General features: G+C 44.7%; 1 protein-coding gene across 4 annotated transcripts in view; it reads left to right on the top strand.

Annotated features, from left to right (window-relative positions):
• prdm11 (PR domain containing 11) overlaps positions 1 to 15,934 on the top strand; it is a 186,648-nt gene that overhangs the window by 53,989 nt on the left and 116,725 nt on the right. For all 4 annotated transcript variants that reach the window (XM_068045940.1, XM_068045937.1, XM_068045938.1 and 1 more), the window contains exon 2: positions 15,427 to 15,547. In XM_068045940.1, the coding sequence (XP_067902041.1) occupies positions 15,432 to 15,547 (116 nt within the window). In that variant the 5' untranslated portion in view covers positions 15,427 to 15,431. The remainder of the gene's footprint in view (positions 1 to 15,426; positions 15,548 to 15,934) is intronic.

Here is a 15,934-nt window from a genome sequence, read left to right as displayed (position 1 = left end):
AAAAATAGTGCTAGGGAAATTAATGGGGTTAAAGGCTGACAAATCCCCATGGCCTGACAATCTACATCCCAGAGTACTAAAGGAAGTGGCCCTAGAAATAGTGGATGCATTGATGGTCATCTTCCAAAATTCTATAGACTCTGGAGCAGTTCTTACAGATGGGAGGGGGCAAATGTAACCCCACTATTTTAAAAATGAGGGAGAGAAAAAACAGGGAATTACAGACTAGTTAGTCTTACATCAGTAGTGGGGAAAATGCTAGAGTCTATTATAAAGGATGTGACAGCAGAAAACCTGGAAAGCATAAACGGGATTGGACAAAGTCAGCATGGGTTTACGAAAGGGAAATCATGCATAACAAATCTACTGGAGTTTTTTGAGGATGTAACTGGTAGAATAGATAAGGGAGAACAAGTGGATGTGGTGTATTTGGATTTTCAGAAGGCTTTTGATAAGGTCCCACATAAAAGGTTATTGTGCAAAATTAAAGCACATGGGATTGGGGGTAATATACTGGCATGGATTGAGAATTGGTTGACTGACAGCAAACAGAGAGTAGGAATAAATGGGTCTTTTTCTGGGTGGCAGGCAGTGACTAGTGGGGTACTGCAGGGATCAGAGCTTGGGCCTCAGCTATTCACCATATATATTAATGGCTTGGGTGAGAGAACTAAATGTAACATTTCCAAGTTTGCAGACGACACAAAGCTGGGGGAGAATGTGAGCTATGAGGAGGATGCAAAGAGGCTCCAATGTGACTTGGACAAGTTGGGTGAGTGGGCAAATGCATGGCAGGCGCAGTATAATGTGGATAAATGTGAGGTTCTCCACATTGGTTGCAAAAACAGAAAGGCAGATTATTATCTGAATGGTGATAGGATCGGGAAAGGGGGAGGTGCCACGAGACCTGGGTATCCTTGTACACCAGTTGCTGAAAGCAAGCATTCAGGTGCAGCAAGCAGTTAAGAAGGCGAATGGTATGTTGGCCTTCATTGCCAGAGGATTTGGGTACAGGAGCAAGGATGTCTTACTGCAGTTATACAAGGCCTTGGTGAGACCACATCTGGAGTATTGTGTGCAGTTTTGGTCTTCTTATCTGAGGAAGGATGTTCTTGCCATGGAGGGCGTGCAAAGAAGATTTACTAGGCTGATTCCTGGGATGGCAGGATTGACATATGAGGAGAGATTGGGTCGACTAGGCCTAGGTTCACTAGAGCTTAGAAGAATCAGAGGGGATCTCATAGAAACCTATAAAATTCTAACAGGACTAGATAGGCTAGAAGCAGGGAGGATGCTCCTGATGGCTGGGGAGTCCAAAACCAGGCGTCACAGTCTCAGGGTATGGGGTAAGCCATTTAGATCCGAGATGAGGAGAAATTTCTTCACTCAGAGGGTGGTGAACCTGTGGAATTCTCTACCGTAGAAGGCAGCGGAGGCTAAGTCATTAAATATATTCAAGAAGGAGATAGATATATTTCTTAATGCCAAAGGGATCAAGGGATATGGGGAGAGAGTGGTAACAGGGTACTGAATTAGACGATCAGCCATGATTGTTTTTGAATGGCGGAGCAGGCCCAAAGGGCCGAATAGCCTGCTTCTGCTCCTATTTTCTGTTTTTATGTTTCTAATTGCTTGGGTAGAATCTGCATAATAATGGGATAGACTTGTAGGTCAGAAGTGCTAATTGTGTTGCAACCGAGGTGGGAGGAGTGCACTGTGTTCTAGTTCCACTTCTCCATAGGTCACAACATATATTTAACTGTTAACCCAGTTAACAGAACGGGCAGAGACTGCTTGAGTTGTGTACCTATCATAACCTCTGCATCACCAACTCGTTCTTTCACACTAAACCCTGTCACCAGGTTTCATGGAGGCACCCAAGATCACGTCGTTGGCACCAGCTAGACCTCATTGTCACAAGGCGAGCCGCCTTAAACAGTGTTCAAATCACACGCAGCTTCCACAGTGCGGACTGCGACACCGACCACTCCCTGGTGTGCAGCAAGGTTAGACTCAGACCAAAGAATTTGCATCATTCCAAGCAGAAGGGCCACCCGCGCATCAACACGAGCAGAATTTCTCACCCACAGCTGTTACAAAAATTTCTAAATTCACTTGTAACAGCCCTTCAAAACACTCCCACAGGGGATGCTGAGACCAAGTGGGCCCACATCAGAGACGCCATCTATGAGTCAGCTTTGACCACCTACGGCAAAAGTGCGAAGAGAAATGCAGACTGGTTTCAATCTCATAATGAAGAGCTGGAACCTGTCATAGCCGCTAAGCGCATTGCACTTTTGAACTACAAGAAAGCCCCCAGCGATTTAACATCCGCAGCACTTAAAGCAGCCAGAAGTACTGCACAAAGAACAGCTAGGCGTTGCGCAAACGACTACTGGCAACACCTATGCAGTCATATTCAGCTGGCCTCAGACACCGGAAACATCAGAGGAATGTATGATGGCATGAAGAGAGCTCTTGGGCCAACCATCAAGAAGATCACCCCCCTCAAATCTAAATCGGGGGACATAATCACTGACCAACGCAAACAGATGGACCGCTGGGTTGAGCACTACCTAGAACTGTACTCCAGGGAGAATGCTGTCACTGAGACTGCCCTCAATGCAGCCCAGCCTCTACCAGTCATGGATGAGCTGGACATACAGCCAACCAAATCGGAACTCAGTGATGCCATTGATTCCCTAGCCAGCGGAAAAGCCCCTGGGAAGGACAGCATTACCCCTGAAATAATCAAGAGTGCCAAGCCTGCTATACTCTCAGCACTACATGAACTGCTATGCCTGTGCTGGGACGAGGGAGCAGTACCCCAGGACATGCGCGATGCCAACATCATCACCCTCTATAAAAACAAAGGTGACCGCGGTGACTGCAACAACTACCGTGGAATCTCCCTGCTCAGCATAGTGGGGAAAGTCTTTGCTCGAGTCGCTCTGAACAGGCTCCAGAAGCTGGCCGAGCGCGTCTACCCTGAGGCACAGTGTGGCTTTCGTGCAGAGAGATCGACTATTGACATGCTGTTCTCCCTTCGTCAGATACAGGAGAAATGCCGTGAACAACAGATGCCCCTCTACATTGCTTTCATTGATCTCACCAAAGCCTTTGACCTCGTCAGCAGACGTGGTCTCTTCAGACTACTAGAAAAGATCGGATGTCCACCAAAGCTACTAAGTATCATCACCTCATTCCATGACAATATGAAAGGCACAATTCAACATGGTGGCTCCTCATCAGAGCCCTTTCCTATCCTGAGTGGTGTGAAACAGGGCTGTGTTCTCGCACCCACACTTTTTGGGATTTTCTTCTCCCTGCTGCTTTCACATGCGTTCAAATCCTCTGAAGAAGGAATTTTCCTCCACACAAGATCAGGGGGCAGGTTGTTCAACCTTGCCCGTCTAAGAGCGAAGTCCAAAGTACGGAAAGTCCTCATCAGAGAACTCCTCTTTGCTGACGATGCTGCTTTAACATCTCACACTGAAGAATGCCTGCAGAGTCTCATCGACAGGTTTGCGTCTGCCTGCAATGAATTTGGCCTAACCATCAGCCTCAAGAAAACGAACATCATGGGGCAGGATGTCAGAAATGCTCCATCCATCAATATTGGCGTCCACGCTCTGGAAGTGGTTCAAGAGTTCACCTACCTAGGCTCAACTATCACCAGTAACCTGTCTCTAGATGCAGAAATCGACAAGCGCATGGGTAAGGCTTCCACTGCTATGTTCAGACTGGCCAAGAGAGTGTGGGAAAATGGCGCACTGACACGGAACACAAAAGTCCGAGTGTATAAGGCCTGTGTCCTCAGTACCTTGCTCTACGGCAGCGAGGCCTGGACAACGTATGCCAGCCAAGAGCGACGTCTCAATTCATTCCATCTTCGCTGCCTTCGGAGAATACTTGGCATCAGGTGGCAGGACTATATCTCCAACACAGAAGTCCTTGAAGTGGCCAACATCCCCAGCTTATACACACTACTGAGTCAGCGGCGCTTGAGATGGCTTGGCCATGTGAGCCGCATGGAAGATGGCAGGATCCCCAAAGACACATTGTACAGTGAGCTCGCCACTGGTATCAGACCCACCGGCCGTCCATGTCTCCGTTATAAAGACGTCTGCAAACGCGACATGAAATCGTGTGACATTGATCACAAGTCGTGGGAGTCAGTTGCCAGCATTCGCCAGAGCTGGCGGGCAGCCATAAAGACAGGGCTAAATTGTGGCGAGTCGAAGAGACTTAGTAGTTGGCAGGAAAAAAGACAGAGGCGCAAGGGGAGAGCCAACTGTGCAACAGCCCCAACAAACAAATTTCTCTGCAGCACCTGTGGAAGAGCCTGTAACTCCAGAATTGGCCTTTATAGCCACTCCAGGCGCTGCTTCACAAACCACTGACCACCTCCAGGCGCGTATCCATTGTCTCTCGAGATAAGGAGGCCCAAAAGAAAGAACCCAGTTACCAATGCGGTCAGTCATATACTCTTTATCCCAGAATAAAATACACCAACCAGATTTCTTTAATAAACAACAAAATTAACAGTTTATTATCAAACAAGACTTATCCAGTAACGAAGCAAAGCATTAACACACAGATTGAAATATAAAAGTACCCTTTTAAATTCTCCCCCCCCCCCCCCCCCCCCGCACACTGGAAAAAATACAGAAATTCTCTCTGCAGAGGTCTATTGCAAAAGAGTACAAAAAAGAATACCTTGTCGAATACTTGGTAATTCTTGAAGAAAAAAGAGAAAAGGAATGAAGTCTATTGTCCTTTTGGTCTGGCGTCTGGGTATACTGGGATCTTTTCAGAAGCAATTTGTTCTGGAGATGTTGAGAAATCGTCTGGTAAGTTTTCAAGGAGATGTGTGGCATCTGGAGTTTCAGTCCATAATTGAATCACAGGGTTTTTCCAAAGACAGGAGGAAGGAGGAGCTGACACACTGGCCTTCTCAGAGAGATGCAGGCAAAAATGAGCTGTGGTTTCTTTTTCCTTGGCAGGCAAAACACCAACTTTTTTCAAAACAGTTCACACCCCAACTGAACTGAAAACAATATCCAAACCCTAAACAGAAAGTCAACCTCCTGACCTCCATAAAACTGGACAGGTGGCTTCTCTGTAAACATCTTTCCCAGATTACCAAGGTTTCTGTTGTTTATTGAACTTAAAGCACATGATGTCCAGCAAAGATTGCTTTCAAACAACATCTCAATTGCCCTTTCAGTGAACTTTGTACAAAAACACATCCATGGAATCTTTTCAGTTTTAAAATACAAGTCCTCAAAAAAATTTAACAATAGATGGAAGCACTTTCAGAACAATTGGAAATCTTGATTTTTCTTCAACATTACTTTAATGGTTCCGATTGCTCACTCAGCTTCTTCATTAGATTGTGGATGCCTAGGAGAACTTGTTAGATCAACAAATCCACATTTTTCCACAAAGTGCGTGAAGTAATGGTTTGCAAATTGTGGTCCATTATCGGATGCTATCTGATCATACCATGTGTTGCAAAATCGACTTGTAAAATTCTGATGACTGCTTCAGTTGTTGTTGTGTACATCCGTTTAACCTCGCTCCATCTTGAGAAGTAATTGACTATAATTCGATAGTATCTTCCATCAAAGAAAAATGGATCCATCACCAACTGTTCCCATGGTCCAGTTGGGAATTGGGTCGAAATTAGAGGTTCTCTCTTATCCTGTCTGTGAACTGCACATATGTTACAATTCAAAATCAGCTCTTTCATATCCTTCGAGATTCTTGGCCACCACATGGACGCCTGAGCCTGTGCTATATATTTTATTTTTATTTAGAGATACAGCACTGATACAGGCCTTTCAGCCCACCGAGTCTGTGCCGACCAACAACCACCCATTTATACTAACCCTACAGTAATCCCATATACCCTACCACCTACCTACAGTTGGGGCAATTTACAACAGCCAATTTACCTATCACCTGCAAGTCTTTGGCTGTGGGAGGAAACCGGAGCACCCGGCGAAAACCCACGCAGTCACAGGGGGAACTTGCAAACTCTGCACAGGCAGTACCCAGAATCGAACCCGGGTCCCTGGAGCTGTGAGGCTGCGGTGCTAACCACTGCGCCACTGTGCTCTACATTTAGCTGTGCTCATATGACCCTGGTGTATTTTCTCCAAGCTATCTACTCTAAATTACTCTGGAATTACCAGTCTTTCATCATGTATCAATAAATTATCCACTAAGGTAAAGTGTCTTCCTGTGTTCAAAAAAGATTTTCATCCTCTTACCCTTGGGACTCTCTTGTGGCCAACCTTGCTCGCAGTTTTGGGGGATATAAATAGATGCATTCTTCATCTGCGCCTGACGAATTCGGACTTGCCTTTTCCAAGTTTTCTGTCCGTGTAGAACTCCTGCAGAACTTGCTGCATTTCTCTTTCCCGCTCTGGTAGTCTTTGGGTGGCATGGCGGGCTGTGCTGTGTTGTGCGGGTTTCTGCTCTATTGGGCGGGCTCTTTGGCAGATTCTGGACTCTCCACAGTGCTCAATTCAGGGTTGGGGGCTCTTTCTCTGTCCCGCCTCAGTCTCCCTAAACCTGTGAACAATTTTGGGTATTCCTGTTGCAAGGAAATCCTGGATTCTTGTTTAACTTCTTCTATCTTATGGAGAAAGCAGAAGAAACTCAGTACAAGCTCTTCTACTTAAGAGTGAGAACTCCTGATTTCTTAGGATATAGAGTGTTTCTGATATCTGCTTTCCCTTGTACTGAAGTGTTACATGTAACTTCCCCTTTACTTCAAGTTCAACCCCTCCTGGGCTATGTAACTGAGTTTCCGTTCATTGCAGAAAGTGTGTGGATAGCCATGGCTCTTTGTCTGATAAGACTGTTACATTTGCTGCGGTGTCGAGTTTGAAATTAGTGATATGTCCTTTGACATGTATGTCTGCAGACCAAACTGCCTGATTCGCATCATTGATCTCGCCAAGAAAATGCTTCGATTGCTTTGCTGCAGGAGGTTGCTTAACTTTGTTAACCATTCTATTCTTAACTGCTGTTCCTTTACAATTTGAGGTAGTCGAGATTTTATTTTGGTACATTTTACTGAAAAGCCCTGTTTTTCTAGAATAAAAGCATTATGCTCTATTTGCAGGACATTGTTCATGCCTGTGGGTACTTTCGGTGTCACGCCACTGGCAGGATTTAATGGTGTCTTTCGCTTTCTCCCCTCCCACCACAACCCCCTCCCCTCGCAACCAGTATACCTTTTTTCCAGGTGCCTTTTTTCAGCCCTCTGGTGAACTGAACAGTTGCAGGAGGTTTCCTGAACCATGGTCTTTCTTCACCTTGCAGGATTGATCTGTTGTTTTTCCGGAACGCAACTTGCCTCACCACCTGAATAGCTTTATCCAGGGTGCGGTCTTCTTTAGACTGTAAAAGATCTGATAGGGATTCATCAGCAACACCCACGACAATACGATCTCTTATCAATTCTGATTTAAGGTCTCCATACTCACATCCTTCGGTTAGTCTGGAAAGGTCATTGATAAAAGCATCGACAGTTTCGGCCGATTTCTGGACCCTTTTGTTGAATCTGGCTCTTTCCAAAATCTTACTACTCTGCAAGTTGAAATAGGAATCAAAAGCTTTTAAAATTTCATCGAATTTGCAGATGCCTCATTAAGACCTTGTCGGGCAATCACATCATCGGCTATAGCCCCATTAGAATATAACAATTCACTTGGTCTGCTTCAGACTGGCTGCCTAACTGAGATACAATTTTGTATCTGAGAAACCTTTTTCGCCATAATACCCAGTTTCGAATCTGATTGGGTGCCTCTTGACTCTGGAAACTCTCCGGCATTCCCAATTTTTGATCCATGTTGCTTTATTTCGATAGACTTTGTTTTAGTGTTTTCCTTTAAGGAACTCTTTTTCTTCCAGGCTAGCTTGCTTTAATGGAGTACCACAGGTGCTCTCGGGTGTCCCCGGCTGGTTTTAATAGGCTGTTTTAGGGTTTTCCCCTTTGCTTGAGGACTTCACTTTGTTTATTCAGCTTGCCTTAATGGAGTTGATACAGCTGTTTGAGAGTTCCCTGCTGTTTTAATAGACTGCTGTAGGGTTTTCCCTTTTCTTTGAGAACTTCAGTTTATTTGTTTATCTTCAAACTTGGCTGCCTTAGTGGAGTGTCTCTGCTGTGCTCTGGGTTTTCCCGCGTTTTTTGGCAGTTTGCGCCTTTTCGGGGGCTTTCCGCTCTTCGCCCTAGTGTTCAGCCAAGTGAGGGATTAGGTTTTTCACCAGTTTTTTTCTTTTACACGATGCCTTCAGAAAATTATTTTAAGCCCTTTAAAGGCTTTCAACATGTTTCCTCGACCATCGGCACTGTAACTCACCTGATCGATGGAATTGATTTGCAGGCAACCACGCTTCTGTTCTGCGGAGCTTCTCGCAGCCTGTTCTCGAGATAGGCTGTTTTTTGGCACTTTTTACCAGGTCAGGCCTTTTCAGCTAGCTGCTTCAAATTTTTCTTCTGGGTGTAGGATGGTACAAACTTCTGCTGTTTTTGATCCACCGCTGATCACCTTATATGTTGGTTTGGTACACTGCCACCTTATTTAATCCAGGCAAAGGGATCCTTAGTCTGTTGTAGTTAAACATTAATCTTTATTGCATTCCAACTGTTTACACTCCGTAGTAGCCTGTGACTCCTCCAAAAACCACGCAGCATCTATTCGAGTCTCTCTCACATGCAATCTCTTACATCATCATGGTAGGAGGTATTCTTTACACGCTCTTATGATGTACCCTTTCAGACCCTTATATTACATATCCCTCTTTCTACCCATAATGTTATGTTCTCTGGGCGTTCGCCTTCCCCCTTCATAATGTTCTACAGCTGCTCAGTGATCCTGGACCCTTGCAGCAGGGAGGCAACTTACCTTCCTGGAATCACGTCCAGAGCTGCAGAAATGCCTGCCTGTTCCCCTAACCATTAAATCCCCTATCACTATTGCATTCCCGATCTCCTCCCCTGCCTGTACAGTTGAACCACCCATTGAGCTGTGGACTTGGCTCTGGCTGTGCTTCCCAGAGGAATCATCCCCCTCACCAGTATTCAGAACTGAATACCAATTAGAGAGTGAGATGCACTTGGAGCACTCCTGCACTACCTGCCTGGACCTCCCTATCTGTTTGGCGGTCATGCAGTCCTTCTCTGCCTGCACTCTCCTAAACTGCAAGATGACTACCTCTAGAAACGTGCTATCTAAGTAGCTCTCAGCCTCACTGATGCACTGCAGTGACACCAGCTGCTGCTGAAGCTCTGAAACCTGGAGCTCAAGCTCCTCAAGCTGATGACACTTCCTCTAGGTGTGTTAGTCCAGGACATGAGGTGCCCTGCCATGACTCTATTTATCAGACAACTAACTAAACGTACCAGAGATAAAACATAAGACTTAAAAAACTTAAGATTTAAAACTTAAAACGTCATATTAAAACTTCATACTTTTTAAACTGGGTTTAATTATTCTAGTTTTTTTTCTTACATCCTTACCTCAATACTTACCCTCGATCAAGATCTTAGTTCCCTCAGGTTCAGCTCCGTTCCTTGGTTGTGACATTACTTGTTCACTTGGTAGTTTTGTGATTTCTTTGTCACTGTCTGCACCTGTGCTATATTTATGCAACGCGATTCTCCCATGATGTTTTCTGGCTAGTATTTTTTATTTTCAATGTTTGACTGGCATTCTTTCATCAACATCCTATTAGCAAAGGTGTTGCTTGTACAGAAGTAATGAGACAAAAAAAAATGCCATGAAATGAGTCTGATCAGATTCAAACTATTTCTTGGTCATAATGGTTGTAAATTTGTAAGTTTGTTTTACCAATCTGTACTTCCTAGCTACAAGGAGGGAAAATTGAAGGGATAGCCAACACATTGCTCTGGACTATCTCATAGTATGATTGCAGAATGGCACTGGCTAATGACTACCTGTACTTTTGGCCAGGTATATTGGCTGGGATTTTGCTGTCAGCAGTGAATCAATGCCATTAACCAGTCATAAGAACATAAATAGGAGCAGGAGTTGATCATGCGGCCCCTCGAGCCCGCTTCGCCATTCAGTACGATAATGGCCAATCCTCAGCCTCAACTCCACTTTCTCGGTTGCTCTCCATATGCCTTGATTCCCTGAGAGACCAAAAATTTATCTCAGCCTTAAACATATTCAACAATGGAGTGCCCACAACCCTCTGGGGAAGAGAATTCCAAAGATTCGCAACCCTTTGAGTGAAGATATTTCTCCTTAATTCAGTCCTAAATGATCCACTCCTGACCCTGAAACTTTGCCCCCGTTCTAGATTCCCCAGCCAGGGGCACAACCTCTCAGTGTCTACGCTGTCAAGCCCTTTCAGAATCTTGTATGTTTCAATGAGAGGTTGTGCCATTCTTCTAAAACTCCAAAGAGTATCGACCCAATTTACTCAGCCTCTAATCATAGGCCAACCCTCTCATCCCAGGAACGTTCACTGTACTGCCCCCTATGCAAGTATATCCTTCCTTAAATATGGAGACTGAAACTGCGCACAGTACTCCAGTTGTGGTCTCACCAAACCCCTGTACACGTGTAGCAAGACTTTGTTATTCGTGTGCTCAAATCCCCTTGCAATAAAGGCCAACATGCCATTTGCCTTCCTAATTGCTTCCTGTACCTGCATGTTAACTTTGTGTCCCTGGAAGGGGACACCCAAGTCCCTCTGAACATCAACATTTACAAGTTTCACACCTTTTAAAAAATATTCCGCTTTTCTATTCTTACTACCAAAGTGAATAACCTCACACTTCCTCACATTATACTACTTCTGCCACCTTTTTGCCGACTCACTTAGCCTGTCTGTATCTCTTTGCAGCCTCTTTGTGTCCTTCTCACAGCTTACATTTCCACCTAGCTTTGTATCATCGGCAAACTTAGATACATCACTCTTGGTGTCTTCATCTAAGCCATGAATGTAGACTGTAAATAGCTGAGGCCCCAGCACTGATCCTTGTGGCACTCCATTAGTCACAGGTTGCGGGGGGGAGAGGGGGGGTTGTGGTGTAGTGCTGTCTTTTACACAGACAAGATGTCGATCACTAAAATAAAAGCAAAATACTGCGGATGCTGGAAATCTGAAATAAAAACAAGAAATGCTGGAAATACTCAGCAGATCTGGCAGCATTTGTGGAGAGAGAAGCAGAGTTAACGTTTCAGGTCAGTGACCCTTCTTCAGAACTGGCAAATATTAGAAATATAAAAGGTTGTAAGCAAGTAAAGCAGGGGTGGGGCAAGAGATAACAAAGGAGAAGGTGTAGATAGGACAAGGTCACAGAATAGCTGACCAGAAGGTCATGGAGCAAAGGCAAACAATATGTTAATGGTGTGTTGAAAGACAAAGCATTAGTACAGATAGGGAGTTAACAGACTGAAAATTGAACAGCCCCAAGTACAAACATGAAAAAAAACAGTGGGTAAGCAAACTGAACAAATTAAAATGAAATAAAATTAAAAATAACACAAAAAAAATTTTAAAATAGGAAAAAAAAAATTAAAAATAAAACTAAAATGGAGGGCCCGTCATGCTCTGAAATTATTGAACTCAATGTTCAGTCCGGCAGGCTGTAGTATGCCTAATTGGTAAATGAGATGCTGTTCCTCGAGCTTGCGTTGATGTTCACTGGAACACTGCAGCAATCCCAGGGCAGAGATGTGAGCATGAGAGCAGGGGGAAGTGTTGAAATGGCAAGCAACCGGAAGCTCAGGGTCCTGCTTTCGGACTGAGCGCAGGTGTTCCACAAAGCGGTCACCCAGTCTGCGTTTGGTCTCCCCAATGTAGAGGAGACCACATTGTGAGCAGTGAGTACAGTATACTACATTGAAAGAAGTACAAGTAAATTGCTGCTTCACCTGAAAGGAGTGTTTGGGGCCTGGGATAGTGAGGAGAGAGGAGGTAAATGGGCAGGTTTTTTTTATTCATTCATGGGAAGTGGGCGTCACTGGCTACGCCAGCATTTATTGCCCATCCCTAATTGCCCTTGAGAAGGTGGAGGTGAGCTTCCTTCTTGAACCACTGCAGTCCATGTGAGGTAGGTATACCCACAGTGCTATTAGGAAGGGAGTTCCAGGATTTTGACCCAGTGACAGTGAAGGAACGGCGATAAAGTTCCAAGTCAGGATGGTGTGTGTCTTGGAGGGGAACTTGCAGGTGGTGATGTTCCCATGCATCTGCTGCTCTTGTCCTTTGAGGTGGTAGAGGTCGCGGGTTTAAAGGTGCTGTCTAAGGAGCCTTGATGCGTTGCTGCAGTGCATCTTGTAGATGGTACACTCTGCTGCCACTGTGCGTCAGTGGTAGAGGGAGTGAATGTTTGTGGATGGGGTGCCAATCAAGCGGGCTGCTTTGTCCTGGATGGTGTTGAGCTTCTTGAGTGTTGTTGGAGCTGCACCCATCCAGGCAAGTGGAGAGTACTCCATCACACTCCTGACTTGTGCCTTGTAGATGGTGGACAGGCTTTGGAGAGCCAGGAGGTGAGTTACTCGCCTCAAGATTCCTAGCCTCTGACCTGCTCTTGTAGCCACGGTATTTATGTGGCTACTCCAGTTCAGTTTCTGGTCAATGGTAGCCCCTAGGATGTTAATAGTGGGGGATTCAGCGATGGTAATACCATTGAATGTCAAGGGGAGATGGTTAGATTCTCTCTTGTTGGAGATGGTCATCGCCTGGCACTTGTGTGGCGCGACTGTTAATTGCCACTTATCTGCACGGACTGCTTCCGTATTTGAGGAGTCGCGAATGGTGCTGAACATTGTGCAATCATCAGTGAACATCCCCACTTCTTACTTTATGATTGAAGGAAGGTCATTGATGAAGCAGCTGAAGATGGTTGGGCCTAGGACACTAACCTGGGGAACACCTGCAATGATGTCCTGGAGCTCAGATGATTGACCTCCAACAACCACAGCCATCTTCCTTTGCGCTAGGTATGACTCCAACCAGCAGAGAGTTTTCCCCCTGATTCCCATTGACTCCAGTTTTGCTGGGGCTCCTTGATGCCATACTTGGTCAAATGCTGCCTTAATGTCAAGGGCAGTTACTCTCGCCTCACCTCTGGAGTTCAGCTCTTTTGTCCATGTTTGAACCAAGGCTGTAATGAGGTCAAGTGCTGAGTGCAACTGGAACAGCAACTTCCTGATTTCCACTTTTCACTGTCTGTGTGTGTGGTCGCCAGAAGTTTCTGTCCGATTTACAGTTTGACAATAGTGAGCGCTGACGGCCTTTTTCTAATGCAAGATCTGGGCCATTATGTAATACAGTCTCCAGGAGAGGGCAGAAGAATGGAGGAGAGAGAGGCTGCAAAAGGAAGCCTGTCTGTTCACCTATGAGCCAGCTGTTGCTCTGTGGGTAGTACTCTTGCCTCTCACTTGAAGGTTGACAGTTCAAATCTCTTTCCAGGGACTTAAGCACAAAAGTCTAGGCTGACACTCCAGTGCAGCACCAAGGGTGTGCTGTCCTGTAGGAGGTGCTGTCTTTTGGGTGAGATGTTAATCTGAGGCCCCATCTGCTCTCCCTGATGGACATAAAAGATCCCATGGCACTATTTTGAGGAAGAGCAGGGAAATTATCTCCCCTGTGCCCTGGCCAATACTTATACCTCAATCAACATCACTACACAAGATTATCTAACCATTATCACACTGCTCTGGGACCTTGCTGTGTGCAAATTAGCTGCATGTTTCCTACAACAGTAACTATGCTTGAAAAGTGCTTTGTTGGCTTTGATGTGTTTTGGGACCTCCTGAGGCCATGAAAGGAGCTATATAAAGGCAATTCATTCCTTTTTGTTCTTTCGACACAAATAGCAAGCAACAACACCAACTTGTATTTACATAGCACCTTTAAAGTAATAAAATGTTCCAAGACACTTCACAGGGACATTATAAAACAAAATATGTTACCGAGCCACATAAAGGATATTAGGGCAGATGACAAAAGTCTTGGTTAAAGAGATAGGTTTTAGGGAGTGGCTTAAAAGAGGAAAGTGAAGTAGAAAGGTAAATTGGTTTTCAGAGGGAATTCCAGAGCTTAGGGCCCAGGCAGCTGAAGGAGCAGGCACCAATGGAGTGATTAAAATCAGGGAAGCTCAAGAGGCCAGAATTAGATGAGTGCAGGTATCTTGGAGGGTTGTGGAGCTGGAGGAGATTACAGAGATAGGGGAAATGAGGCCATGGAGACATTTGAAAACATGGATGAGAATTTTAAAATCAATGAGTTGTTTAACTAGGAGCCGGTGTAGGTCAGCGAACACAGAAGTGATGGGTGAATGGGATTTACATAGAATATACAGCACAGAAACAGGCCCTTCAGCCCAACCAGATCATGCCGCCATTTATGCTCCACTCAAGCCTCTTCCAGTCCTTCCTCAACTAACTCTATCAGCATAACCCTGAATTCCCTTCTCCCTTGTATGCTTATCTAACTTCCTCATAAATGCATCTATATGATTCACCACAACTACTCCCTGTGGTAATTTGCAAGTTAGGGCATGGGTAGCAGAGTTTTGGATGACCTCAGATTAAGGTAGGAGACTAGCCTGGAGTGCGTTGGAATAATAAAGTCTAGAGGTAACAAAGGCACAGATGTAGGTTTCAGCAGCGGATGAGCTGAGGCAGGGGAGGAGTCGGGCGATATTACAGAGGTGGAGATGGACGGTCTTAGTGAATGATGTAGGTATGTGGTTGAAAGCTCATCCCAGGTCAAATATGACACCAGGGTTGCGAACGATCTGGCTCAGCCTCAGACATTTGCCAAGGAGAGGGATGGAGTTTGTGGCAGGGACTGAAGACAATGGTTTCAGTCTTCCCAATATTTAATTGGTGGAAATTTCTGCTCATCCAGTGCTGGATATTGAATAAGCAATATGATAATGTAGAGACAGTAGAGGGATCAAGAGAGGTGGTGGTGAGGTAGAACTGGGTGTTGTCAGTGTGCATGTGGAAACTGCTGTGTTCACAGGTGATGTGTACATAGTCGTTTTATTAACAATTCAACTCAGGGCACTCAAACTAACTCTAAAAATTGTTCTGCCATGAATGGGGCATCTTTTTTAATGTGTGATCTGTGCTTACATTACCATATTTAAGTGGTGTCTTTCTCTGGCCTTCAATTTTTTTCTTCTTGTGTTCCCAAAACTTCTGCACCTCACCTCTTTTTGGATTCAGACTAGGCAAAAGGCAGTAGCTGAATCTTGATTGAATGCTTTGAACCATTTGTACCAGTCCCAAGAGCACTTGATACTGTTAGTGGATGCAAAGAGGGATAATCTACCGCTTCCTAAGATAACTATCTTTCAGTTTGACAAGCGCATACGTACAAATTTTGCTTTTATAAGCCATATTTCTTTTTTTGCAGATAAAATGAATGAAAACTGGTCTTCAAAACTAATCAAAGACCAATTGGATCACAGACAAGCAGGTGTGAAGGTGAAGATTGAGAAAGTTTTGCCTGAAGAGGAAGCAAAGTATGGGCAGTGGTAAGCAACGAAATAAATATCCAATCTGAGTTTGATGTTTCCACTTTACAAAGTTTGAGTAAAGGAAGCTGCTGCAGACTAGTGAACAAATTTATTCAGATGCAACTTTAAGCAGAGTGCACAGCATAGAATTAGTAATGCATGCATTATTGCAATTTGTAAGAGTTTGATGATGGAGTGGAGCAAGCTGAATAGAGTTGCAGGCAACATGCCACTTGATGTGATATGTGCTTTGTAACACAAGAAGATTTATGTGATCCTATTCACCTCAATTTTTCTTAAATCAGAATTAAGTTTCTTGTACTGTTTTTAATTGTACTGTTGTGAACACATTTTTTTAGCACAGTGCCTTTTCAAGGTGTGTTGTACACTGCGCACACCACAGAT

The sequence above is a fragment of the Heterodontus francisci genome, chromosome 14, assembly GCF_036365525.1.
Source record: "Heterodontus francisci isolate sHetFra1 chromosome 14, sHetFra1.hap1, whole genome shotgun sequence".
NCBI lineage: Eukaryota > Metazoa > Chordata > Chondrichthyes > Heterodontiformes > Heterodontidae > Heterodontus > Heterodontus francisci.
Note: the sequence above shows the minus strand (reverse complement) of the source record. Positions and strands in the feature narration are given on the sequence as shown.